The sequence below is a fragment of the Clytia hemisphaerica genome, unplaced genomic scaffold, assembly GCF_902728285.1.
Source record: "Clytia hemisphaerica strain Z4C2 unplaced genomic scaffold, Clytia hemisphaerica genome assembly, whole genome shotgun sequence".
Classification (NCBI taxonomy): Eukaryota; Metazoa; Cnidaria; class Hydrozoa; order Leptothecata; family Clytiidae; genus Clytia; species Clytia hemisphaerica.
Genome location: NW_027103394.1, coordinates 1,009,230 through 1,036,939, shown reverse-complemented (window position 1 = coordinate 1,036,939; position 27,710 = coordinate 1,009,230). Strand labels below are relative to the sequence as shown.

General features: G+C 34.2%; 2 protein-coding genes across 3 annotated transcripts in view; one reads left to right on the top strand and one right to left on the bottom strand.

The window, feature by feature from the left end:
* Positions 1 to 27,710, top strand: part of LOC136824911 (espin-like) — a 118,943-nt gene extending 91,233 nt beyond the window's left edge. For both annotated transcript variants that reach the window (XM_067080895.1, XM_067080894.1), the window contains exons 14-17: positions 23,850 to 23,933; positions 24,478 to 24,583; positions 25,027 to 25,129; positions 25,934 to 27,710. In XM_067080895.1, coding sequence (XP_066936996.1) covers positions 23,850 to 23,933; positions 24,478 to 24,583; positions 25,027 to 25,129; positions 25,934 to 26,050 — 410 coding nt within the window. In that variant the 3' untranslated portion in view covers positions 26,051 to 27,710. The remainder of the gene's footprint in view (positions 1 to 23,849; positions 23,934 to 24,477; positions 24,584 to 25,026; positions 25,130 to 25,933) is intronic.
* LOC136824876 (zinc finger protein sens-like) lies at positions 4,077 to 9,153 on the bottom strand. The gene is made up of 2 exons (XM_067080855.1): positions 8,890 to 9,153; positions 4,077 to 5,580 (listed from the first exon to the last, which is right to left on the bottom strand). The coding sequence occupies exons 1-2, from the start codon at positions 9,068 to 9,070 to the stop codon at positions 4,871 to 4,873; spliced, it is 891 nt and encodes a 296-aa protein (XP_066936956.1). The 5' UTR covers positions 9,071 to 9,153; the 3' UTR covers positions 4,077 to 4,870.

Below are 27,710 nucleotides of genomic sequence, written 5' to 3'. Positions count from 1 at the left end.
CCCACCGGGTCAGTGACACGAGGGTCTTATAAGCTTGTAATCTTATGTGCTAGCAGTCAAAATGTTTTTTGAAAGCACAAATTTCTCTTGGAAAGAAAAATAGTTGAACAATAATTAGAGAGCTGATATTTACTTTTTCCATGGAAGGGTCATTACTCTATATAACAAAATACATCTCTCCAATCCAAGTAGATTTTAATTGATTATTTTTATTAATGACCTAATTACCACCTATTCAAATTTTCCAAGCCTCCGCTAAGAAATCGAAAATGGCCCTCAAAAAGTGATCACTGAGTAATCATTTGTTCCTACCACCACAGATTTTCTTTATATAAAGCCATTACTACTGTGCTGCACGGAAAATTGAAAACAGTACTTTCCATTCATCTTTCAGATGTTTCTTCAATTGCATAACATTAGTATTCAAAATTTTTTTAAGTCATTATGGATTTTGCATATCGTTAAAAATGAACGCTTTTTTTTTGCTTACGAAAATTACCTCTAAAGGGCTTTGACCTTAGTCAAATACACCTTTTCGACCGTAGCCGCCAATTACCGCGCGGGCATTTTTATCCCACTAAAACCGTCCCAGTCCTTTTCTCGCACACATGGACAATAGAAAATTGTGTCAAAAAAGGACTGGGACGGTTTTAGTGTGATAAAGCCGACCAAATTGCCCACGCGGCAATTGGCAGCTACGGTCGAAAAGGTTTATAGTTGGAAATTTCAGGTTAGTTTTTTGTCACTTTTAACAAAAAACCATCTTTATGAAATTATGAAATACTTTTCCACTGGACACGATATTTAGGCCAATTTTTCAAGTTGTCAAGGGGTTTTACCAGTTTTCTGAAAAAAGGTGTAAAAATCAGGGCTTTAGGTCTTTTCGAAAATCAAACATCAGAAAATTAGCCAGTCTCGGTAGTGCGAAAGCTATTTTTTCGTACCTTTGGATCTGATTTTCTCCCATCACCCAACCCGAAAATATAGTGAAATTAATGGAAGCTTAGCCTGAACGACTTACTAAAAGCATCGATGCAAAAAGTGTGACAAAAGAATTCAAGTTTACCATCTATGGGGAGGGAGGGTGTGGTGGACTCAATATCCCCAAAATTATTTGTATAGGAGTGGTTAGCCAATAAACAAATGCCAAAACTTAATACACTGGTTTCCCTTATCGTTCAACACTTCTGGGTTATCCGTCCTGCTCACAGCGTCTTTTCCAGGAGTAAAAAATAGAAAGTTAAATTGGAGATTTGATATTTCACAGAAAAGTGCTACCAAGGGTTATTTTGGGTCCCATATCTTCCGAAGGACTTTTTTGTTCGCCTTGAAATTTAAGAAACTTCTTAATCCAAGGTTGAACTACCACTGGTGTAAAAATGAACGTTATAGCGTAAGTAGAAAAAAAGCTCAATTTTTGCAATTGCCAATTTAACCGCTAAAAATCGCGAATTTTTCAACCAAAAATACATTCAAATATATAACGCTTTTGATTCTCTGAAACAAGAAAAAAAGATATCCATAATTATATTTGACTATCAAAAGTTACAGGCATTCTTGTTTCCACTGCCAATAGACGATATCGGCTTTGCATGAAAACTCAGATTTAATCCCCGAGAATTCCCCACGATGCTTTGCGCGTAAAAAATTTCACCGTGAATTTTTTTACGCGCAAAGCATTGTGGGGAATTCTCGGGGATCAAATCTGAGTTTTCATGTTAAGCCGATATCGTCTATTATATCTGGACAAACTTTAGAACTAAAAGCCCACGGATAATTTAGAAATATCACTCAATTGTTATTAGATGGTCCACTGACAGACAGCTCGGTTATTTTTGTATCTAAGTACCCATGGTCTTGGACGAGTTTGGAAGAGAAGTCTTAGGCTAGTTCCCCCTAGATTACGGCCGTAGTACAGTGCTAGAGCATCCGGATACGGTTCGCAAGGTTGTGGGTTCAACCCCCCGCTGGGTGATACCAAAGATTCCGAAAATGGTACTTGATGCCTCTCTGCTTGATGCTCAGCAATTAAGAGAAGGATCAAGGGTATATGGAGTAATCCAGGGAGAAAGAGTGGTACCTTCTCCTACCTGCGGGTAGATAGCTATCGAAAGATCGAAAGAGGAGCTTTTGGGTCGCCTCCGACTGCGGTCGCAAACTTACTTACTTACTTACTTACATTGTCATACGTTTACTGCAGTTTTTTCAAAGGAAAAATGTATTTTCAGGTTTTTCCCATAGTACACTATCAAAACAATAGACACTACTTAACAACACAAAAATGCGTAATTTTTGATTCTTGCTGATTAGTATCTAGACCTTTAAGTGAGGGGATGATTCACATGTTCAATCAAATTACCCCTTAAAATGTCATTAATTATATAATGTAGCTCTTTATATGAGAGAGTTTCTACCATCATCTATCAACGCTATGGTTTATTGGCAAATTAAGATCGTTTCGTAACCAACTCTATTTTTGGAAATCACTTTACTCATTTCATTTTACCTCAAACTGAACAAAATGACTCCAAAATCTGCATGTATTTTTATAAGAACAAGAACATTAAGCTTGGCCAAAATGTTAAGAATAAGTTAAGAGCATTTTAACACTTTGTGGACTTAAAAACACCCTTTTTCTTAGGAAAATGGTAAAAATACTGCCCGAGTTTGTACGTATTCTATAAAGAACTTAAATCTATCATGCACACCCCCCACCGCCCCACCGCCCCAAGAGTGGTCTGATTTTTTTGCTCTTAAAGATAAATATACATTGTAAGGGTATGAATTTTATCAATCTTTCACTAGTTTTTTGAAAGCTAACTTTTGTGGCGCACATACCGTAGTTGGCAAAACCCAGTGGCCCGGATTAGGCGCTTTTCCGTTTTACGCTAGACGAAACATATTCTGAAGTAAAAGTTGCGAATCATGAAAAAAAACAATACAGCAGTTGATCACTCTTTTATTTATTGGGATGACCTATCAAGGAGAAAAGTTCGAGATCAGTGCTCAGTAGTCTCCTGTTGATTTTGTGGATTAAAGGGTGTTAGTCAACATTCTATATTTGTTACGATTACTCACAACCTTCCCAGCTGGCACACGACGTCACCTTAACGTTTTTCTAATGTCACAACGTCCATATAACGTTAAATGAACGTTGAAACAACGTTGTGTGTTAGCTGGGTTTCTGATATCAAAAGATTGAATATTTGATATGATTGGAAGTGTTGTAGTTCTTTCTATAAAGGATTCCTTTCATTCGAAACAAAATACAGTTGCTTCATAGTATAGAGGATCAACCCTTATGATTTGCAGCGTGGTTGCAGGGGGGGGGGTACTTGGGCAAAAAAAGAGATGATGATGTGCCACTGGTCATAAGGTACCTTCTTTCACCTCCACGAGTCCCACGTAGGGGTGCAAAAACGCCAAAAATAAAAAAAAACGAGTCCCACGTAGGGTCCATTTATTGAACACCAGTGGTATACCCCCGTCGGTCGGCAATGGTAATACCCCCGGGGTTTTTCTCTTTCCCAAGAAAGAGATGCCATATACTTAAAACCAAAAAAAGTTGAGAACGGCTTTAAAGATTCTCAACGTACTATCTACGGAAGTAGTGGTAAATTTTAAAGAATTTTTCTCTAGCTTCAATTTGACATTATTGGCAAAAACGGGGTGTTCACGTAGAAAACATTACGTCATGATTCAAAATAAATAAACAACACAAAAATTTGATTTTATTCAAACAAAGCTTTTCGAGTCTTAACTTACGTCATGAATATTATGAATTCCCCTATAGCCTCCTTGAAAAGTGAACGACCTAGTTTCAATTTTATTTCATTCGTTGCCTCAGTTTGGCTATAGCTTTTCATACAGCAGAAATGAAAGCTTAGAACTTGAGACAAAAATAAGTCGGTGTAGAAATTAGTCGGGTATGCAAATCGGGTAGCTTACTTTGTTACTTCTCATTACCCAGACAGAATTTGGCGAGGGAAAATTGTCATGTCCACTCCCTAAAACCCACAAATTATGCCTTTAGTAAAGGAACAGAGGGTAAAGTAAATTGGAAAGGTAAATCACAATTCCCAAGATACAAAATATATTTATTTTCTCCAAAATTCTCTCTTATTTACAATTGATACACAATGATGAAAAATAGTTAAGATAAAAATATTTAAAAATAAGTTTGGTATTAAAGATAGGAAAAGATTTATAATTAAGTAATTACAATAATTTTAGGATGGATAGATATACAAAAATAATTACTACAATGTGTCGACCAGCAACATTCAAAATGAAAAATATTAAGCTATGGTATACAAAAAGTTATTAAAATATACAATAAGTGTGTTAGTATTGTCAGCGATTTACAAAGAAAGTTAGATTTATTTTGGACTCTTTATAACAGAGTTATAAGTTCAACGAAAAATCAAAATAGAATTGAGTTGACTTACTCGATCTTCAATTAAGTAACTAAAAAAAAAAGTTAAAAACCACTATACTGTATTTTTAAGTTAGCAAATATCTCACCAAAAACCAGGATTTTTTATTTAGTTTCTTGTTGAGTTACACAAACAGCCTTTCAAATGGTCTGACGCAGTTTCAGTTTTTCTGTACTACAAGAGCTTCGAAAATAGTACCGTTGAAAAATGAATTAAAACCCAGGCTCCAAACATTCGGAAAAGTCGCAGGCAGTGTAGTAGACGTTACTGTCTATACCCATCAGGCACACAACGTTGTTTCAACGTTTATTTAACGTTCACAACGTCCATATAACGTTAGGTGAACGTTGACACAACGCTGTGTGCCAGCTGGGTAGGCTGCTCTGAAGTTTTGAATCGTCTAGAAATATTCATAAAGTTTTCGTATTTCGTATTCAATAATTTCTATGAACCGAAGCATGTCTTCGGACATCAACTTTCCGGTAAAAAGCCTTCCCGCATACACCACAAGAATACGGACGGATTCCGGTATGACGTCTTTGATGAGTCAGCATATTCGAAGATTGTGAAAAGCGTTTACCACAAACGTTACATTGGTACGGTTTTGATCCAGAGTGTGTGACCATGTGTTTACCGAGGTCAGACTTACGAAGAAAACTCATATTGCATTGGTTGCATTTGTATGATTTGGAGTTCTTATGGATTAATCGGTGATTTGATAAACTACTTGATCTTTGGAACCATTTAAGGCAATATTCACATTGATGCTTTTTCGCTTCTTCATAACTTGGATGATGATGATGATGATTTGGCCAAGGTGTTATGCATCTGTTTGCTAAACTTTGGACCATACTTGGATAATAATGAGGATACGGTTTAAATGCAGACGGTTCTGTTGGTGATTTCAGCTGTTGTTGGTGATAATTGATGAATGTTGGATCGTTGCAGCCGAGAGGGGACGGAACGAGAGAGTCAGTATCTTCAGATGTGTGACTTCCGGTATCTTCACTTGATTCTTGGCAAGAGTTGGTGGCTTTGTTTGAGTAAATGATGAGAGGAGGTGGAGGTGTGTTGTGATATGGTGTCAGGATTTTGATTTCCGTTGGCGATTGACTTCGAATGGAATCTTTTTCGGATGATGATTCTAAAATGAATGGAAATAATGATCAGATTTTAGTTAGATTGAAAAAATGTTCTAGTTTTTCTTTCCTTTCTCTACCTGACTGGGAAACACAATTTGTGTGCTATTGTTATAAATATAAAATTGAATTTAGGAACAGTTTATTTTGAAGTTTTGTGCTGAAAATTTACTATTTATGCACTTGCACTTTCAACCACTTTCAACACATACAACGTGACTCAACACTGTTTACAAAATTTTTACCACTGTTTAAAATTCCGCTTAAAATTAGAAAAAAGGGAAAACTAAAAAAATCCACATGTATGACTTATACACGGAAGTCTTAATTAGCACAAAGTTGTTTTCGGAGAACTTTTTTTTGTTTAATGAGTAATAATTAGATTTTTCGAACACGTGCAGAAAATGAAGGTCACATTCGAAACAATGATTCTGTTACAATTATACACGTTTTTTATAAGAAAGGGTAAATTTTAGTTTAAGATTTTTCACTTTTTCATGATTTTCACGCTTCATATTTCCCATGACAATTAATATGCATTTTTATGTTATTCCAGAATTAAACAGTATATTCTCTTGATTAGTATATGTAATCACATGATAACGAGTGCAATTCGAATATAATTGCACGAGTGATTTTTTTGTTATTAATTTTCCGAGTCCGAAAGGACGAGGAAAATTCGAAACAAAAAAATCACGAGTGCAATTTTCGAATTGTACGAGTTATTATGTGATTACGAGCTAATCGCACAATGGCTTTCACTACTTTTTCCCAGTTAGGAAAGTAAATTACAGAAATTACCCTGAGAGTTTTATATTTTTCTCTTCTCTTTATGTCTTTCTTTTATTGTTGTTTATTGATTTTCTTTCTCACAAAATAAATTTCGAATGCAATTAAAACGTTCGATGCAAAAAAATGTAAGAAAAACATTAAAATCAATTTTGTAAACATTGGCGCGGCATTGGAGAGTGTGATTAACGATTAATTGCTCTCTACAGGATGCAATTAACGATTAATTGCTCTCTTTGAGGGCGTGCCAAATAAGAAAAAATAACCCATCGTGCGATTATTCCTCATATCGGAGCCTTGCATTGGTCTAGAAGGTTTTGGCGAAAGATTGACTTTTGAATTGTTCTGGTATGAAAAAGCATTTAATCAGCATTAGGCTCAAAAGCCAAATTATTCACATGGTATCATTTTTGACCTGATTGCAATTAATTAAACGTTTTTTTGTGAGAACAAACTAAGGAGGCTTCAATGGCCAAGACAATAAGAACAAGTTAAGAACATTCTAAAAATTTGCAGACTCTCACTAAATATGGTGAAAATAAGAACATGTTAAGAACGTCTTTACACTTGAAGTTCAAATAGTTAAGAAACATCCAAAGCATTAAAGAATTTTGTATGTTCTTATAAAAAATTATTCTCGCAAAAATGTCATAGTTTGCTTTCCCTTTGAATTTGGAAAAATAGAAAAACACCTAAGCAGTTTCGTTGGAAAGTTAACAATTATCTTTATAGTTTACTTAATTATACAGCCGTTTTGATTGCATATTTTAATGGGTCAAATTAATTAAAATTTCAAATCGAAAGCGTGGGTATGTGAGTACCATTTCTTTCTTGCAAAAAGTAACTTATTTTGCAAAGTGTGTGAAAATTATTTGCTTGAATTGGTACAATTTTCACTTTTTCGTCGTTTCATCATTTTACAAATTGATGAAGGAAGTCATTCCAATGTAGTTGGGAGTTTACCCAGCTGGCACACAACGTTCTTTCAGCGTCAATTTAATGTTCACAACGTCCATTTAACGTTAGATGAACGTTGAGACAACGTTGTGTGTCAGCTGGGTAGGCAGACACGCTAACTTCAACACATCTTTTCGACTGCAGCCGACAATTGCCGCGCGGGCTTTTTTTTGTCCGTTTTACCACCCTAAAACCGTCCCAGTCTTTTTTCGCACCTACAGACAATAGAAAAAGGTCTCAAAAAAGGATTGGATCGAGTTTAGGGGGATAATTAACCGGCATGCGCCTAACTGCGAGACTACGGTCGGAAAGGTGTATTCAGGTCTTTTTTTATCTAGGTATTTAATTTTTTGTGGTGACAAATTGGACTTCTTTTTCCTTTTTCTTTAAAGTACAGTTCTTCAAATTTTTAAAGACTTTAGATTTTACCTCCCTAAAGATAAGCAGAGAAATTAAAATTGAAGAATCCGCTATATCGCAGACACCCTCCTCGCAGAAAAAAATTGTAATATTTTTCCCTGATGAAAAAGTTTTGTACCCGTTAATAACACTCTTCCGTATCACCCAACCTCGTTCCCATGCCCCACCTCGTTCTCGTACCTACTTTTGATTTATGAGGAGATTAGTCTAGATTTTAAGAGTCGATATCAGGTCCGGCGAAACAACCGTAAAGATAGAGAGGCTAAAGGCTCCGAATGAGATGAAATTCGCTAGGAATTCGAGAAAAATCTCATTTGCTCAAAACTGGCGAAGCTGCAGTCTCCCCAGTCTCCCGCTTCCACCGGATATCACACTGTTCTTGTTTTAAATAAACTCACTTAGTTTTTCAAAGCTGTAAACAACAAAATTTTGCAAATGCAAACAATTGCGAATAAACGCTTATCTATCGTTGTGATTCCTTTTCAACCCTGACTGGTCTACATGTTTTTTTATAAGAACAAACTATATTATATAAGAGCATAAGGCTTCGCTAGCCAAAATGTTAATAACAAGTTAAGAACATTTTAAGGCTTTTTGGACCCATTCACCCAATTTCTTAGAAAAATGGTAAAAAGTATTCACAAAATGATCAAAATAAGAACAAGTTAAGAACATTGTTAATTTTAAAACTAAAAAAGTTAAGAGCTTTCGAAAGCTTCAAAATTTTGGAATTTTTTATAAAAAAAAAACCTGTACAAAGTCTTGTTAAATCGTGAGAGTAGAAAGACAGTGACACAGGAAAATGTGGTGGTGTCTGATTTTGAATCTCAAAAAAGTTGTAGTACCATGTGGGTTGGGAATAGGTATATCTCCCATTTTAAGTTAGTACCGGTACTAAATTTCGGCTTTTGATGGGTAAAATGAGTAAGGGTAATTTCTCACAGACAGTTGCTATTTTTCCCATCCCCACTGAATTTTCTGACTTGAAAACAAAGAATCGAAATCCCCAGCCAAAAGAAAATATAGGGATATCAATCCCCATCAAGTTTCAGTACGTCATTTTTATCCCCACTGGCGGAAAAAAATTCACAGGGTCTTTGAGAAAGGGGTGTAAATCAGAACACATAATAAATATTTAAGATCTTTACCTTCAATCCCATCTTCACTAACAACTTCAATGTCTTTATCCTTTTGCTCATCACAATCCAGATCTTCCGATCCCATCCGATACTCCAGACAACAGCTCTGGACCAACATCTCATCTTGCCATGGAAAGAATCCAGTTTGTACTTTCTCGATACGTTTAATTAAAAATGATCTAGGCATCATTGATCTTGATCAATAAAAAATATCTCTAATAGTAATAGTTTTTCTTTTTTTGGTGTGCACGCTACAATGTTTCAACTTCATTTGAAGCCATTGAAGGCGACTCTTCCTTATTTATACTAAGAATTGCAAGTGTTTTTATAAGAACATTCGTTCTATAGGAATATTATAACGTATCAATTAACACAGTTTCTATTTAAGAGTGTATAGATTTAATTACCAATTACGAAGAAGATAAAGACCTCGAGGTTCATTAATAGACATCAAAACAAAATAATTTTTGATGCTATTTGTTTTTACCGTGGAATGGTAAGTTCTCCAATCCTTGAGCACACGTTAAGCAACCGTAGGCGTGGCCCGTTTTTTAGTGTTCTTGAAGTGCGCTTTTTCGCTTAAAATGGACAAAACTCTGCAAGGTAAGGTTAAGGATCGATTGTCACCCAAATTTATTCAAATTTGACTAAATTTTCTCTGCAATGCAACGGTCAGAGGCCTGATTTTTGACCGCACATATGGTCGTTTAGAACGGAGTGCCCCATCGAGCTTCAATAATTGAAGAAATGGTGAGACAAGGCAAGTGAAAAGGTCAATGGTCGGTGGTCGGTGGCCGTTCGTACTCAACATTAGCGAGATTATGTATTTACACTTTTGAGGACGGTAGAGTGACTGAAGCGACTTGGATTAACCTGCATTTTTAACCCGCACAATCAAGTACGGTAAAAATGATATACCGTCGTCCTGAATCAGTCAGGATCTAGCCGGATAAAAACCCAACTGTCCCCGTCATATAAGAAAAACCCATACATAAACTCACTATTGCCACTTGGGGTACAGGAAAAACCTTCCCGTGGTTCCAAATATTATTTTAACTGACACCAGATCAATTAACTTAAGCATGATCTTTTACACACAATAAATGTTCTTATAAATAAAAGAGAGAACAATAGTAATTCTAACGGTGTGCTTAATTAATGAACTTGATAATTATCACATAGGATGTTTCAAACGAAAATAAGGAAATTTAAATGAGTTTCATAATTAAATTTACAGTTTGCTGGTTTTTGACAATTAATTACATTTTGAGCATCCGAAAGTGATATAGGGCTTCTTGGTACAATCTCCCGGTGAGGGGTATTTTATTTTAGGAAAATCGTAATATATAGTGTATATCGTATATAGTGTCAAGTCATTAAACACTCTATGACTTCTGTCACTTTTAGGCTAGCCGTCTTGTGCTAATTATCACGAGAAAGGAAAGAAGCACAAGAGATTAGGTTTTTGTCTCGTCGTGTTCAGAAAAACACCCCTGTCTCACAGCCTCGGTGAAACTCTTCTCCACAGCTGGGATGAAAATCTCTTTTGAAATCTCAATGTGGATGGGGATGAACATATTCCAAAACATATTCCAAAACATATTCCAAAACATGTTCCAAAACTTAAAAATCCAGTGGGGTTTCGGAGGGCATTTTTAAACATTGAATTTCGAATAGGGGTGAAATCAAAGTTAATTTCCCAGTGGGCCGAAATTTTAGGGTATTTTTCCCACTATGGACGAACTTTTTTGCCAAATTTCCCAGTGGGGCTAGAGTCCCATCGGGTTTGTGACAAAACAGAATGTACTTAACTATAACAATCCAAAAATCCCCTCTATAATCATACAACTTTTCTGAGCACTGATTTTAACATGCGGATTTATTCAAGCTTTTAATTATTAAAGCAAAATTTTTTGGATAATGAAAATCTTTTGATACACTGTATTATTAGTATCTTTATTTTTCAGGGACTCCATACAGGGAATTTTTTTTCGACCCTGGGATCGGCGAGAATTTGGTACTGATTTCCAAGATTGTTGTCCTTAAGGAAGTCTTTAATGTTTCATTCCTTCACATTCGAAAGCATTTGAAGTTTATTGATTATGTAAAATTGCTGATTAATTAGTCGCGAGATAATTTTATAACTTTTAAGAGCATGGGTGCCTTAGATTACAGCAAGAAACTTTACAGTACCACGCGTTTATACTGAAACACGCGTTATTAAGAAATCAGTAATAAACTAGATGAATTTCATAAGATCGAAATCCAGGGAGGGGTTTAGTTAGGCGAATATAGGTACTAGATGTTTGCGGACGGCAAGAGTTACAGAAAAATAGTCTCTCTTAGGCTCGGCATTTCCTCCTTGTCGGATCTTTATTAAAGGATACGAAGAACAATAAAAAGTCAAAAAATATCTCCTGCAAAAAGCGATTTTATGTATTTGCGACGGAGATGGTTAGCTTCTGATTTTTCTAGATCCTGATTGACTGATTGCGACGGTAAAGAAGCACTTTTATACTCTGAGTATCAGAGACCGAGTTTTCAAAGGAAGTATCAGCCTCTGATGACCAAGTAAAGAAATTTTATGGCGCATGTGTCAATCTGATCATACTGTATAAAGAATCAAAGGGCTAGCCTATGGCAAATCTTGCAAATTTTACAATCTATAGAAAGAACTGAATAAAAAACGTGGAAATACTTTAAAAAATCAAAAATGTCATTTTTTCTCTTTGTTTTGGTTCCTTTGTTTGATTTGAAATGCCAGAAAAGGGGATTCCTTTGCTCAAAATGGCATTTCAAATGCCAACGAAATGCCAACACGCTGGCATCATTAGGCATTTGACAAACCAAACAATTGCGCGGAACAATAGAATTCAAAAGAATACTACAAGTAATTACAAATGCCAGGCTGGTCTAAACGCAGCCAATATGGGTATTTTCCACTGACGGCTTAATGGTGTATACAAATTAATAGTGGTTAGAAGTAGTGTAGTAAAAATTATTTTCTTTTCTAGACTTTCATCATTCGATCAACAAAACATTTTTATGATTTAGACATGTTAAGGCCATTAGCAATGGAATCAAAATAATAGATGAAGTGTCGTCATGGTTACTTTTCTCTGCGTTGATTGCGCGCTGAATAGAATAATAAATGGTTGTGACAGGTCGGGATATGATTTCGGCCTAATAAGGTCCATAAGTAGCAACATTTCCTTATAGAAAATAAGGTGGTTGTAGATTTGTTTGTGAGTCACTGGGAGGAATAGGGGTGGTGTTATCTCTATAGTAATACTTGTATCGATATATTTGTCGATTACAATTTAACAAAATCTTGTTTATTTCAGTTCATGCTGTTATCTTTATCGCTACAGTTGCTGTGATTGATGATTAGATAAGATTTAGCATTGTTCATTTTTCTTTACGCATTGATGTGGATTTGCCATATAAACAATCTACTCTACTTTTGATTTGATTAGCATTATTTATTTCTACGTAACAAAAATGATTTCATTACGTATATAAGTTTAACTGAAATGCTCACTTTGTCTCGCGGAGAAACTTGAAATCGCTACATTTCAGAGCACTGGCAAGCTTTTGAATTCTAGGAATGAGCAGATTTCAAAATGCCGTCACGTGAACAAGTTCACTTTAAAGTTCACGACACCAAGGACTAAAATGACGTCAATTTTTGACGAAGACCCTGCAATGTTATTTTTTTGTAAGTGCAACGGAACTCTAGTTTTTTTAATTTTATTTTCAACTGAGAATTGTTTGAATAAGAGCCTGAACCTTTCATGTCAAAAAAGTCCCGAAAACACTGAAAACACTTTGTCTGAAACACTTTTTCTGAACCTTTCATGCTTTTTTTGGGTGTTTTTGGCAAAAATCATTTCCCAGAAACACCTTACCTCTCGAGGTGGTGTGTTTTCAGCATTTCCTGTGTTCCTGGGATTTCCATAAATCAACTTTCAATTTCTCCATAAAATTCAAGCCAAAATGCATTACCTGAAACACCAGCAAGTTTCTGAACCATTCAGTGTTTTCTCTGGTGTTCAAGGTGTTTTTCAAGATGATTTTGAAGCTCTTGCAGTGTCCTATCGGAACCGATCATATAAAAATCGGGTTGAAAGTCGGGTTAAAAATCGGGAAAAATCGGGAAAATTAGCCAGTCGGACTTTTTAAACAATCGGCTTCAACAGGACTTTCGGTGTTTTTAAAAACTTTGAAAACTGAACCATTCGTGACCAAAAGTGTTTTCTGCAAACCAGGTAAGCAATGTGTTTTTAAAGATATGAAAGGTTCAGGCTCTAAGAGAGTCCATTTGTTTCCATTTTTGCCATCTTTCCCCCAAATGCCACCATTGTGTGAAACAAATGGAAACTATGTTAAAAATGCAAAAGTCTAACATCTTGCGAACTCTAAAGGTGGCATAACTGGCATAAATGGTGCTGAAACAAATGGACCCAGACATGAAACTGTCAGTATTAAAACAATAATTTTCACTACTTCAACTATGATAAGTTTTGATGCCAATATGGTATTTAGAGGCCATCTATGCGCAAAAAAGAAGCTGGATCATACTTTGGCCATATTTTGGTCTCCAATTGGTTTCCAAAAAACAAAAAGTCACTGTAACGGTCGATTTCTCTCCCAAGGTTTGCTCAATTTTAGCTAAATTTTCTCTGTACTGTAGGGGTCCCATTTGAAAGTGCGTACGGTCGTTTTTTGAAAAACCTTCCTCGGGGTTTGAATAGGTGAGTCCGAGTGAAATTAAAAAAAAACACGTTCCATTCCGATTGAAAATTAGTTTTTGTTTATTTCTTTCATTGGGCACATGTCTTTATCTGAATTTGTTTTCATACATTTTTTGTAATTGTTGATTACATAGATAAGATTTAGCATTGTTCATTTTTTTCTACGCAATGATGTGGATTTGCCAAATAAACAAACTTCTCTGCTTTTGATTTGATTAGCATATTTATTTATTCTATATGCTGATGAAGTCACGAAAGATGACGAAAATTTCTACTTAAGCAGTCGCTTCATTGTTTCTGTTTTATTTATTTCTACGTAACGAAAATGATTTTATTGTAAAGTTTTGATTGCCAAAAAGGCCCCCATGGCGTATATGACATAAATTGACAATAAGCTGAAACATACAAAACCTTTGATTATGGGAATATTGTTTTAGGAGGAATTTTAAGGGCGGTAAACTAAGCAAACATGCTAGATTTCAAACTAGCTGAAAGTATTTTTTGACGGAATTTATTAAAACCAGTTAAATTTTAGATGTTTGAAAAATACAATTTAAGATGAGAAAAAATACCATACAATAGATTCTTTCAACTTACATCATGTTTTAAACCCGTTCCCTGTCGATTAAGAGTTTTCATTTTAAGGAACTTTCAGGTTATTTTTCGAGAAAAAATATTTTAAAGTTGATGCTATTTTCCTAATAAATTGTGGGAAATTGTGTGTTTTAAAGCCGCTAAAACCTTAAAACTGTTAACTTGTTCTTAACTTATTCCTAATTTTTTGCCATCGAAGTCTTTCTTATTTAGTTTGTTTTTATAAAAAAGAAAATCTATTTGGCTTATCAACTTAACTCAAATGAGATAATATGCACATTGTCAAAATTACAACTAAATAAATAACAAATTAAAATTAAAATCTAATCGGTGACGTAAAACACACGAAATTGACGTTGTATCTAGGAAATGGTGAATTATCTAATCAGAATTTAGCATGCTTTAAACTATCATTAATTAAAACAGAACGGGTTTAGATAAGCCTGATGTCGTAACTTTTACGTAGAACGATTGCTAAGTTGTGCTATCTTTGTATAAGCCTATTGTCCTGTCCTAACTATTGCATTAGGATAAAATGGTATGGCCTATTCAAAAATATGCTGAGAATAATAAAATAAATCCAAGAACTTTATCAAAAGTAATGATAAAGTAAAACGGAAATCGAAATTATGACGTAAATTCAAATTTAAATACCTGAACTTCATGGAATTGATTAAAAAAGGTTAATTAATTGCACAACATACTTCCGGTTTTTGGTATTTATTCGATAATCCATTTCATAATTATTTTAATGAAGTATCAAAATGTCATGCAAATTTTGCTTTGTAATGTTACGGTTAGCTACATAAGCAGATTCTAGAGTTCTTAGAACAGAAGGATAATCTGTATCACAGAACCGTCACCACTTATTCGTACTAGTAATAACATGGTTTAGAGGGTTATTTGGTATTAATAACCCCGAGGTTCATTGAAAACATTTCAAAATAGCCCGAACGTAGTGAGGGCTATTTTGAAGGGTTTTCAATGAAACGAGGGGTTATTAATCCAAAATCACCCGAGAATACCATGTTATTCCGCGTTAATTATATGGTCAAAAAAGAATTGAAGAACACTCAATCGCTATTCTTTTCGAAACTTATAAAAACATTCGAAACTATAAAAAACATTCGACTGACACTCTTATTTTGATTGGCTTAAAAATTTCGTATGATATTTTGTTAACCAATCAAAATATCGTACGATACTTTTCTTTCAACCAATAGAAATTTTTGTTTACATCAAGGCGATTACAAAAAAGCGGGGCTATTACGGATTTATCGCCCCGCTCGTCCTTTACAAATCTAAGCTAAATGTAATCAACCATATAATTAAGGTGGGAAAAGCAGAGTATAGTTTCAGCCCCACTTGGAAATTGACTTTGATTTCATTCAATTTTGAAATTTGACAATAGATTCTTTCAACTTGCATCATGTTTTAAACCTGTTCCCTGTCGATTAAGAGTTTTCATTTTAAGGAACTTTCATGTTATTTTTCGAAAAAAATTATTTTAAGGTATGTGTACACCTTTTTTCCGATTTTTTGTCAAAAAATTTTTCTTCAGTCAAAGTGGAAGAAAAGTTACTGGATTTCATTTTGGTAAAATCGCGATCTTAAAATCATTTTTTGATCCAGAGTTATGACCATTTAAATTTTAAAACAAAGTTCGTCTTATGATGGATTATTTACTCAAATAATTGTCTCTTTCGGAAACAACAAAGAGAAAAGAGAGAATTCAGCTGATGTTTATTCTCACATCTATTGAATAGTAACATTTTTGACACATTTCTCTGATTACTTAATTAAACAGTAATTATCTCGTCAACAATTTCAAATTGATGTAGAAAAAAATGAAATTTTACCATACCATACTACTTTTAACGAGGTTAAAGTCACCCATAGCATTTAGCTATGAACTTAATTTTTTTTTAATATTTTCGGCAAAGAATTGAACTAAAAAAATGTCTTAGGATTTTTTTTCTAATCGAGTTAAAGCTTCACAATTTCAGGTTAAGTGGAAAAAAATCGAGAAATGAATGATTTTTTTCCAAATTTTAACAATTTTTAAGTTTTCTCGAGTTAAAGTCGATCCAAAAAAAAATCCTAAGACATTTTTTTGGTTCAATCTATTGGGAACATAGTATCGAAATTATTTTTTCAAATTTCAAAAGCTATGGGTGACTTTAACTTCTTTGAAGTAGGTAAGGTTAAAATTCTTAAGATTTTAATTATATCCTGCCCAGTTTTTTAAATTCAGCTGAAACTTTTACCATTAGAAAGAGAATATTATTGGCTTTCAGAAAATATATACTTTTGATGTATAAAAATTTGTTGTTCTAAAGATATGATCAATTAATGAGAATGTGTCAAGGAAGGTGAACACATACCATAGATGCTACTTTCCTAGTATAGGAAATTGTGGGAAATTGTGTGTTTTAAAGCCGCCAAAACCTTAAAACTGTTAACTTGTTCTTAACTTATTCTTAATTTTTGGCCATCGAAGTCTTTCTTATATAGTTTGTTCTTATAAAAAAGAAAATATTTTTGGCTTATCAACTTAAATCAAATGAGATAATATGCACATTGTCAAAATAACAACTAAATAAATAACAAATTAAAATCAAAATCTAATCAATAACGTAAAACACGCGAAATTGACGTTGTATCTAGGAGATGGTAAATTGTTTGATCAGAATTTAGCATAGTTTAAACTAAGATAAGCAAAAGTCTAATTAAATTGCAGTAAAAGCCAAACTAAATTGCTGAAGCCATCAAAATAGCAACTAAATAAATAATAAATTAAAATTAAAATCTAATCGGTGACGTAAAACACGTGAAATTGACGTTGTATCTAGGAAATTGTGAATTATCTAATCAGAATTTAGCATGCTTTAAACTATCATTAATTAAAACAGAACGGGTTTAGATAAGCCTGATGTCGTAACTTTTACGTAGAACGATTGCTAAGTTGTGCTATCTTTGTATAAGCCTATTGTCCTGTCCTAACTATTGCATTAGGATAAAATGGTATGGCCTATTCAAAAATATGCTGAGAATAATAAAATAAATCCAAGAACTTTATCAAAAGTAATGATAAAGTAAAACGGAAATCGAAATTATGACGTAAATTCAAATTTAAATACCTGAACTTCATGGAATTGATTAAAAAAGGTTAATTAATTGCACAACATACTTCCGGTTTTTGGTATTTATTCGATAATCCATTTCATAATTATTTTAATGAAGTATCAAAATGTCATGCAAATTTTGCTTTGTAATGTTACGGTTAGCTACATAAGCAGATTCTAGAGTTCTTAGAACAGAAGGATAATCTGTATCACAGAACCGTCACCACTTATTCGTACTAGTAATAACATGGTTTAGAGGGTTATTTGGTATTAATAACCCCGAGGTTCATTGAAAACATTTCAAAATAGCCCGAACGTAGTGAGGGCTATTTTGAAGGGTTTTCAATGAAACGAGGGGTTATTAATCCAAAATCACCCGAGAATACCATGTTATTCCGCGTTAATTATATGGTCAAAAAAGAATTGAAGAATACTCAATCGCTATTCTTTTCGAAACTTATAAAAACATTCGAAACTATAAAAAACATTCGACTGACACTCTTATTTTGATTGGCTTAAAAATTTCGTATGATATTTTGTTAACCAATCAAAATATCGTACGATACTTTTCTTTCAACCAATAGAAATTTTTGTTTACATCAAGGCGATTACAAAAAAGCGGGGCTATTACGGATTTATCGCCCCGCTCGTCCTTTACAAATCTAAGCTAAATGTAATCAACCATATAATTAAGGTGGGAAAAGCAGAGTATAGTTTCAGCCCCACTTGGAAATTGACTTTGATTTCATTCAATTTTGAAATTTGATAAAATATTGCACTCCAAAACTATGACTGGATTCTTTTACCTTTTAACAATATAATTTTCTATGCTCATTGAAATTTTGGTAGAAATTTTTATCTCCACTGCCACTATTGGAACCCAGCTGGCACACAACAACGTTTCAACGTTTATCTAACGTTCACAACGTCCATATAGCGTTGGATGAACGTTGAAACAACGTTGTGTGTCAGCTGGGAAGAAGCTTTGCATGAGCTGTGAGACAGACAACGCAGTAACGTCTAAAGTCAATTTTTCGATTTCGAATGTCTAAAATTCAATTTTTTGACGTCTTAAATTTTTCCACGGAGACGAAAAAGTCAAAGTTGTCTTAGAGAAAATATGAAATTCAATTTGACTTAAGGGCTGGTCTCCACTTGAGTGCGCTGTGATCGCACTTTTTGGCTTCAATCATTTTTGCTTGGAAAAAAGATTATGGCATAAATATGTAGCGCCCGCTCGAAAAAAAAGTTGAGCACATTTCAACTTTTTTCAACCGTTACGTCAGATCGCGCCAATGGAGTTGCTTCATTTTTCTTTTGACCAATAGCGTGGAAGCTTTGCTCGAGAAAGTGCGATCGAAGCGCGCGAAGGTGGAGACCGGACTTAAGGGGCAACTCATATGGAGGCAGGCTAGCTCAACTAGGTGAGGTGGGATGGATTTCGAACGTCACGTGATCTATTTCAACCATTTGATTCGTCAAAAACTGTGACCTAACATCAACTAGCCGGGCCAGCTTGCGTACATGTAAACGGTCCTTTAAATAATGGAAAAGTAATCTTGGAGATTCCAGACAATTTTAGGTGGTGTATGTCCCATATCCACGTGACCTAATTATGATTAGAGAAACTCACGTGTTTATAGTATTTGATAATTAGATTCGCCCATACTATCGAGATTTCGAATGAACAGGAAGACATCTAATAATCGAAAGTGAATAATGTGCTTGTGATTCAATGCCAAGAAAGAGGGTTTTATTTTTGATTTTGATTCTGTAGACTGGATTGCTTTTTCAAGATCATTAATTGACAGCAGGGAGCCAGCCAATCCTTGGGTCCGTAGACTAGAGTCTACTTCTAACTGAACTTTACTTTCTAAAGATTTTGATCGCGCTGAATTCAGTGAGGTAGACTAGAGGGTTTCGCCATCTTGAATTTTTTCACTTTCATTTTCAAAAATTATATGAAAAAATCAAAACAATAAAATGTTTTCTAAAATTCCATCAAAGTTTATGAAACTATAATAAAAACATTAAAATACCTCCTAAATTTGAAAATAATTATTATCTATTGGACATGGTTTTCTGTTTGTTTTTCTCTAAAAAGGGACTGGATCTAGTATCATGTTTTGCTACCACCTCAAGCAAAGCTAAAAAATGAAGCCCGTCAAATAACACCGGGCCACTTATCAAAAAGCTATAAGTGGTCCCAGGGCTATATGATCCGTAGCATCTTTCGCAACTGCTTGTTCAAAACTAGATAACATTTTGAATATTTTTGAGAGAGTCCCCGCGAATCAGACCCAGTAGAACTTATGCCCAAAAGAGTGAGCAAAACCCTAAACCCCAGAACTGGGTAAACAATTTGAACTTTTTAAGACGAATTCAAACCAAAAAAGACTGATACCACTCAAAAAAATCCCAGCTGGCACACAACGTTGTTTCAACGTTTGTTTAACGTTATATGGACGTTGTGAACGTTAGATAAACGTCGGAAAAACGTAGTGTACCATGGAATAGAGTATGACATTCTGGTTGCTTTTTTAATGTCTGAAAATAATTATTTCAATAATCTCCCCATTGAGATCTAACTATTCATTTCAAAACAACAACATGTTCCAGAGGCTTTGAGTCGGAATAGGGAGAATAATGTTCTTAAGCACTAAAGGTTTCTACAACCGAAGTTCTAAAAATGTGTTTTAGGTGGATTTCGTTCTGACAGAGTCACTATTTTACCAAAAATTCATATCTGACAGGGTCAACTTTTCAACCTGTCGGCCGTCAAGGTCAGTGCTCTCCCCGAGGGTGGGACTTGAAATAATTTTGCTTCAGCCTCCATCTAACGTTTTGTATGCTGGATGGACGTCATTTGGACGTTTCGTAGAATAGGATGTATAATGCATCTTTTCGACCGTAGTTGCGCGGTCAGTGCGTGCTTCTTTATTATCTAATTTACCACCCTAAACTCGATCCAATCTTTTTTATACACTTTTTCTATTATCTTTATAGGTGCGAAACAAAGACTGGGACAGTTTTAGGGTGGTAAAACGAACAAAAATATGCTCGCGAGGCAATCGGCGGCTACGGTCAAAAAGGTGTATAGCGTTGCTCCAATCGTGAAAGAATATCGAGTATACACCCTCGTTTAATTCAATTTACTTAATGACAAAGTTTCGATTTTGACACATTTTCGATTGACGTATGAAAAAATACATAACGATTTTTTCGGGTCGTAAAATTTCAGGCTAGACTAAAAGTCAATGAGAATGAGACATTGTGATCGAAAGTGTAGAGCGTGGTCTGGAAATTATCTCTCATGTGCTTCCACACCTGTTAACATAATGTGAAAAAATTTTCATCCGCTTTATATTATAAGGTCCATCTATGATACTAGGTTTGTGAAATGACGGGAGTGTCACTCGATTTTTGAAAATTGGAAATTTTAAGTCTAAAGTTGAGGACAAAAACCGGAATTTTGTGAATTTTTTTACCCTTTTCCGGGACCTTTTTTCGTAAACCTTGGCCTTTAAAAGAATAGATGCTAGAGATTTTGTTTTTTTTGTCATCCTTAAGAAACCTGATATTAGATATTGTGATTTTTGCAGCCCATTTGCCTAAGAATCTTTTGGTTTCCGGGATGACAGCTGTGAGTCTCCTCAATGTATCTCATCCTCAAGGAAAACCAATATATGATATAAGCATGTTAAGGGCTCTGACCATAGTGAATTTTTCATAATTGCCGTGTTTAAAATGTGTTTTCTGACTGATGTAACCAACTAAACTATGGCATGTTATACATTTTCTGTTAGACAAACTATTCCTAAATCTGAAAATCCAAAAATTGCATTGAAAAAATTTGATGAAGAAGAAAATGAAGACTTTTGCGAGAAAGAGTATTTCAACTTTGAAGAGCTTAGTTTTGGCGAAGAAAAAACATTTTGGAAAATTTTTCGCAGTAGACGGTGTATCTTTTACCGATCAATATAAATTTTTGCGGAAAATTTTTGTAAATGCTTCTTTGTCTCGAAATCTTCAAAATAGTGGTTTTTCATCAATTTTTCATCCAGATTTTGCTTAAAAAAACAGTCATAACTTTCGACACATCTTTTTAGAAAAATTTTCCGAAAAATTTTAAATAGTTTAACTCTTTGCGGACAATGTAAAGAAATTTTGAAACAAAAAAGTTAATTACTCATTAAAACTAAGCACTTTTTGTAAATGAGGGTGATGCAACATATTATTAACATCTTTTTAAAGTTCATAACGTCATTTTTGCAATTAAATTCTTAATTACTCTTAAGGGATTCGATTAAAAAGTAATTTATAAAGGCAATTCTTTGTTAAAAGTGTTAAGGAACCTGAAATATAACTTTTAAGTTCAAATACCGAAATCAATTTTTGGACTATGGTCAGAGCCCTTAAATCTTTGGGAATAGAAACTAAAAATTTCAAAACTTTTAAACCAAAGTTATTTTTTTCAGATAGATACTTCAATGGGGCTAGAACAAAATCTCCTGGCGTTTGATTGGAACCACTTATTTTTTTAGATATTTTGTTTATTATATATATCCAGGGGAACCATTGTCCGTATTAAAAAATGAAAAGTTTTCGTGCCAGGCAAAATCAATTACTAATGGACTCTATTAAAAGTAATGCGTAACGATAAAGGAAATCAACAAATGGCTTGGCATGCTCCTCTAGAAAAATGGCGCCTTTCGTGTTTACGATAGTATAAGACTTTGAATTTGGCAACGAAACTAAGGAAGAATGATAATGCATAGTAGATTTGATGTGCCTTCTGGAAAACCCAATATTACCCCTTTTCGACCGAAGTCGTGCGGTCAGGCACGAGTCACTTAAGTATCTAATTATTTCCCCCTAAAGTCGATCAAATCCTTTTTTGAAACCTTTTTCTATTGTCTATAGGTGCGAAAAAAAGACTGGTGCGGTTTTAAAGTGGTAAACCGGACGAAAAAAGGCTCGCTTGGTAATTGGTGGCTACGGTCGAAAAGAAGTATTACTGAATTACACGCTTTTTTTTATAAGAATGGTGTATTTTCATTCCATCATGGATTTTCTTAACTTTTTGGCGAAAATCATCCAAGAATATTCTTACGGTATTCTTAGGTTAAGATCGAAATTGGCAATCTACAGGTTAAAATGCATTAAAAATGGCATTTTTGGGTTCAGTTGCTAAATTCCATGATGGTGATATTCTTACCATATTCTTAATTTTTTGACCATTTTCATCATGGACATTCTTATAAAGTGTATTCTTATTAAAAAAAAGCGTGTACTAAAGCTTTTAGACATCAAAATTTTTTTTTCATCAGTAGAAAATTTCTTTAGGGAAAAGTTATTTTTGGAGCAGAATTGAAAATATTAATGTTTTGGTCAAGATACTTCATTCAAAAATATTTAAGGATTCAAGGTCAATCATTTTAATGGAGTTCCTACCCAGCTGGCGCACAACGTTGTTTCAACGTTCCTCTAACGTTATATGGACGTTGTGAACGTTAGATAAACGTTGAAACAACGTTGTGTGCCAGCTGGGTAGGTAACCAAGGAAATGAAGGCCGATGAAGGAAACAGTTACTAATAAACAAAATAAAAACACTTGTCAAAGTTCTATAATGAGTATATAAATATAAAATGGTGAAATGTTATTCTCATCCCTTATCAAAGGTCATATTCATGATTTCTATGATCAATACATGAAATGGTGAAATGTTATTCTCAGTACACGTTTTCTTATACGAACAAACTACATAAGAACATAAGGCTTCGGTGGCCAAAATTTTAGGAGCAAGTTAAGAACATTTTAAAAGGCTCTGTGGTCTCTAAAACACCCGATTTTTTAGGAAAATGGACAAAAATACTCATTAAAGTAAAGTTAAGATCACGCAAAAAATTTGGATGTTTCTTATAAAAACGTGTAAAAAACTGACCAATCAGAGTCTCATACATATTCAATCGATTCAGTACAATTCTCTTTTGAGAAAGATAATTTCCAATTCATTCGTTCAATAATGTATAACATTTTTTCTAAAATAAAAACTTTTGTCACTAAATTATTCCATAACGGATTAATTTAATAAAAAATTTCTTTCTTTTTTTGCTTCGGTGTCATTTCGAACAAGTCGTAGAGGTACATTGATTTTTTTTTGTACTTTTCAATTAAATCTTCAAGATTTACAGAAAAGTTCTTTTAGTTATAATTCAATAATTTTGAAATCGAAAATTTTGCTTGTATTTTTGAGAAAACATTAATCGAATAAAATATCTAATGCTTAATATGCATAAGTCAAGATAACGTCATATTTTTTAACAGAAGTACCCAAAAAAAGCCAGATTTTGACCTCTGTTTTTCTATTTTAAGTAACAGAGAGGGGTCAAATCCCGGATTTTTTCGGGTATTTCCGCTAGAAAAATGACTTACGCATATCAAGAATCAGATTTAATCAAAATTAAACATCCTGTCTTATTTTATTTCTTTTAGAAATTTATTCTATACGGAAAAGAATGGACAAATTTCAAATTTCTCTTATTGCACTTGTCCTGACGACTCTATCAATCCACACAGGTTTGTAATTTTTGGTTTCCCAGCTGGCACACAACATTCTTTTAACGTTTATCTAACGTTCACAACGTCCATATAACGTTAGATGGACGTTGAGACAACGTTGTGTGCCAGCTGGGTTGTCAAAGAATTTAAATTCAAGTCTTAGTAGTGCCTTAAGGAAACTAATTTTGATGAACAGAAAAAAAGCAAAGTCTAAAATAATTATTTCGGAGCAAGATCTAATTTTTGCCAATGACAGCAGGATCAATTGATTTTTTTTTAATATGAGTGTTAAACGATAAGTAAGGGGGCCCCCAGCGATTGCGTGATTTCGTGAATGGGCTTTTTCACTTGCGTGAATGCGTGAATATTAACAAAAAATTGCGTGAATTGGAAAGCTTATTGCGAGAATATTGTAAAAACATTGCGTGAGTGCGTGAATTTAGGAGAACAATTTGCGTGATTACTTGAATTAAAGGTCCACTGGCGGGGGCCTCAGTAAGCAAATGGTATCATTCTTATTTGAAAACGTAACCTGTAAAATACGATTTAATTAATTTAACAGCAAACGGTCAATTGGCAGAATGTTGGAAATGTACTGGCAGTGAGGACTGCGGTGATCGAGATTTTTGTCTCGCTGAGCATGATCGGTGCTTGAAACTGAAATACGAGTAAGTCTTTTTGTCTCGATGATCATGAGCATGATCGGTGCTTAAAACTGAAACACGAGTAAGTCTTTTTGTCTCGCTGAGCACGATTTCCTCGTCCTTCATGGCAGCCTTCATTAAATCAATTTCTAGCTTTTCTCCTAAAAACTGCTGAATTTTCACAGTCTTGTAGCGTAATTAAAAGTTTTTTTCAGGAGAAAATAAAAGAATGTTGCGGCCGACCGGAAAAATATTTCTTTTGCTATTTTTAACGAACAAAACTTCATTTACAAGCGGGATTATCTAACCAAACGACGTTTGATAGCTTGAACGGTCAAATTGATTTCTTTATGATGAAACATATAGATGAACCCATAGTCTGCGGCCGGTTCAGAAAAATTCCTTTTTTCAGCCGGCTGGTTTCCGGAAACTTTACATTTTTTTTAAACTGTCATATTCTTTTTCAGACATGACGGTGGTTTCGTGAATGATGCTAAATGCTCCAAACGAACTGAATGCGATACAGAAGGTGGCAAAATGCTTTTATGTGACAAGAAGAAGAAGTGCGAGGTAAGGTTACTACACGTTTTTTTTAAGAGACTAGTTTTACCAAGCAGCCTCGGCCTTTGAGCCTTAAAGGGACATAACAGTACTTGCGAAATTTGTAAGCAAATTGTATGCAGCGGATACAAAATCAAAACAAATGTCACATGTCAAAATAAAAAATCAAACCAAATATGGCTAATTTTGATTGTTCAATTGTTTTACAAGTTTGTTTTGGACACGTGATTTTAATTGTTCTCTTTAATGACACGTGGTTCGCGCAATGTTTACATTTTACTACTTTAATGTCCCTTTAAATGTTTCTTACATGTTTCTAAACTTTTTGACATCATCAGCCTATTTTCATGCAAAGAACAATAACATTTGCTTTGATTGGAAGGTTCTTAAAAATCTGAAATAAAAATGTCATTTTCAGTTAAAAAAAACTCTGTCTTCAAATTACCCCTCCCCCCCTCTTAATTCATCTCCCCCGCTTATTAGAATTTAGAAAATTTTCCTACCCCCTGCTTATTTGGACCCCCGTCTATTCGGGAGACAAGAGTAGATGTTTCTTAGTTTTTAGGCATTCTGAGCCTCCTATTTCTTAAAAGTGTGTTTCTTAAAAAAAGAAACGTGTATTTTAGGATAATTACAGTATGTCCCAAAAAAGCGGACAAATTCAAACAAAAAAGTGAAATTAATAATTATATCAATAATTTTTGCGACATTTTATAACTTTATACTCAATATTTGGATCTCATTCAATTAAAAAATAAGTTTCAGCTGGATCACTGAGACAGGGGTGTTTAATAAAATGTCTTCTCACAATAGATTACCGCTTGCTGCAAGGACGATTTGTGTAACTCACCTGCTGTCACAATCAAATTCAATGCCAGCCTTTTGGCTCTTGTTGTCATGGCTACATTTTATGTTCTTTTTGGACGATAATTCATATATTTCACTATTGTCATATTTAAACACGATTTATGTCGCTAAAACCAATGAAGTATGAGCCTGAAGGGCTAGAATCGAATCTTTAAAATTTCTCATGCAAAAAATAAAAGTGAAGCTTTAAAATATGCACTGTATTTTTGGTGACGGATTGAATCTACCCAGACGGCACACAACGTCAAAACAACGTCCATGTGACATTCACAACGTCCAAATAGCGTTATTTGAACGTTAAAACAACGTTGTGTGCCAGCTGGGTAGCGATTCTTTTCTTTTCGAGTCATGTCTTTTTCGAAATTTGGTTGTAAATTTTAGTTTCAATCTGTCATTTGTGTAAAAACCAGGTGGACGCGCTAAGCCACGCAATTTTGATAGGATTTGGTTGGCTTCAAATCCTACCAAGAAGATTCCATTATAGCCTTTCGGGCTTCTACTTCATGGGCTAAAACCTTTGAGGTATAATGCCTTTTCGCACTTGTATGTCAAATTTCACTGTTGTCCTTACAGAAGATCGCCTATGCTGTTTTTGGGAATCTCCCCGAAATTGGGACATTCAATTTTATATTTATACATGGTGACGAAGATGGGGGTAATCGGTGAGAATTTTTTCACTGGTATAAAGAAGTATTTTCTCACCTTCCAGGGGGTAAAAGTTTATTCTAAAATTTCTAAGGGGTAAAAGACCAATTTTAGTTCGTTCGTCCTTACTTATAAGGTATGATAATAATTTTTCCAAGGGCTCTTTTGCAACTTTTTCCATTTTTCACGGGGAATATAAATAATAAGTTATTTCTAATATTTGTAATCTATATATTAATACGCTAAAACGTGTGTGTTTACAGCGTTTTGTAAGCAGTGTTCGAAAATCTAACAAAGCTCTACAAAGTCTCCTATTCATGGCGTTGAACCATCATCTTTTTGCACCTTAAGCAGATTTCCTACCACTAGACTAACTTTGAGACCCCAAGATACTATTGTCTATACAGGACGTGTGGAGCTGGATGGGTTAAAATCAACTTTCTTCCCAAATTTTATTTTTCATTTTAAAGAGTTATTATTCAGACGCTCTTTAAAACGTTCTGTTTGCGGCTCCCTATCAATTTCAAAGTTTTCAAAGTCTTTCAAAGTCTTTCATAGTCTTTCAAAATCTTTCTCGAATGTCCAACCACGATGGCTAGCTACGATGGCTAAGAAGATCTAAAATATAATTTTTCTAAGCCATTTACTTAATTGTGGCTAAAAATTGCAATGCAATGTTATCTTTTTTCTCCTTTCCTAAAATCTAAATCGTATCATCAATCGGCCTCTATCTTTCTTCCGTTAGAATTTTTTAGATGTGTGGTGATTCACTGTATTGGGACACGTAGCGTGCGACGCTGCGCATACGGCTAGTTTTAATTAATAATATTTGATTTTAATTTATAATTTCATTTTTATTTTATCTATAATTTATAATTTTTCCTAATTTACATATTGTAATTTTATGTGAATATTATCAATGGTCGTTGTAAACTTCAATATAAAATTCTTACATGTGCATAATAAGTTGTGTATTTTCATAAAATCGAAAAACTATTTGAAAAAGTCTTAACTATGTAAGTTAGTGACTGGGAGACAAGAAATAGACACAAAGTTGAGTCGTTTGACCCTGATGAAA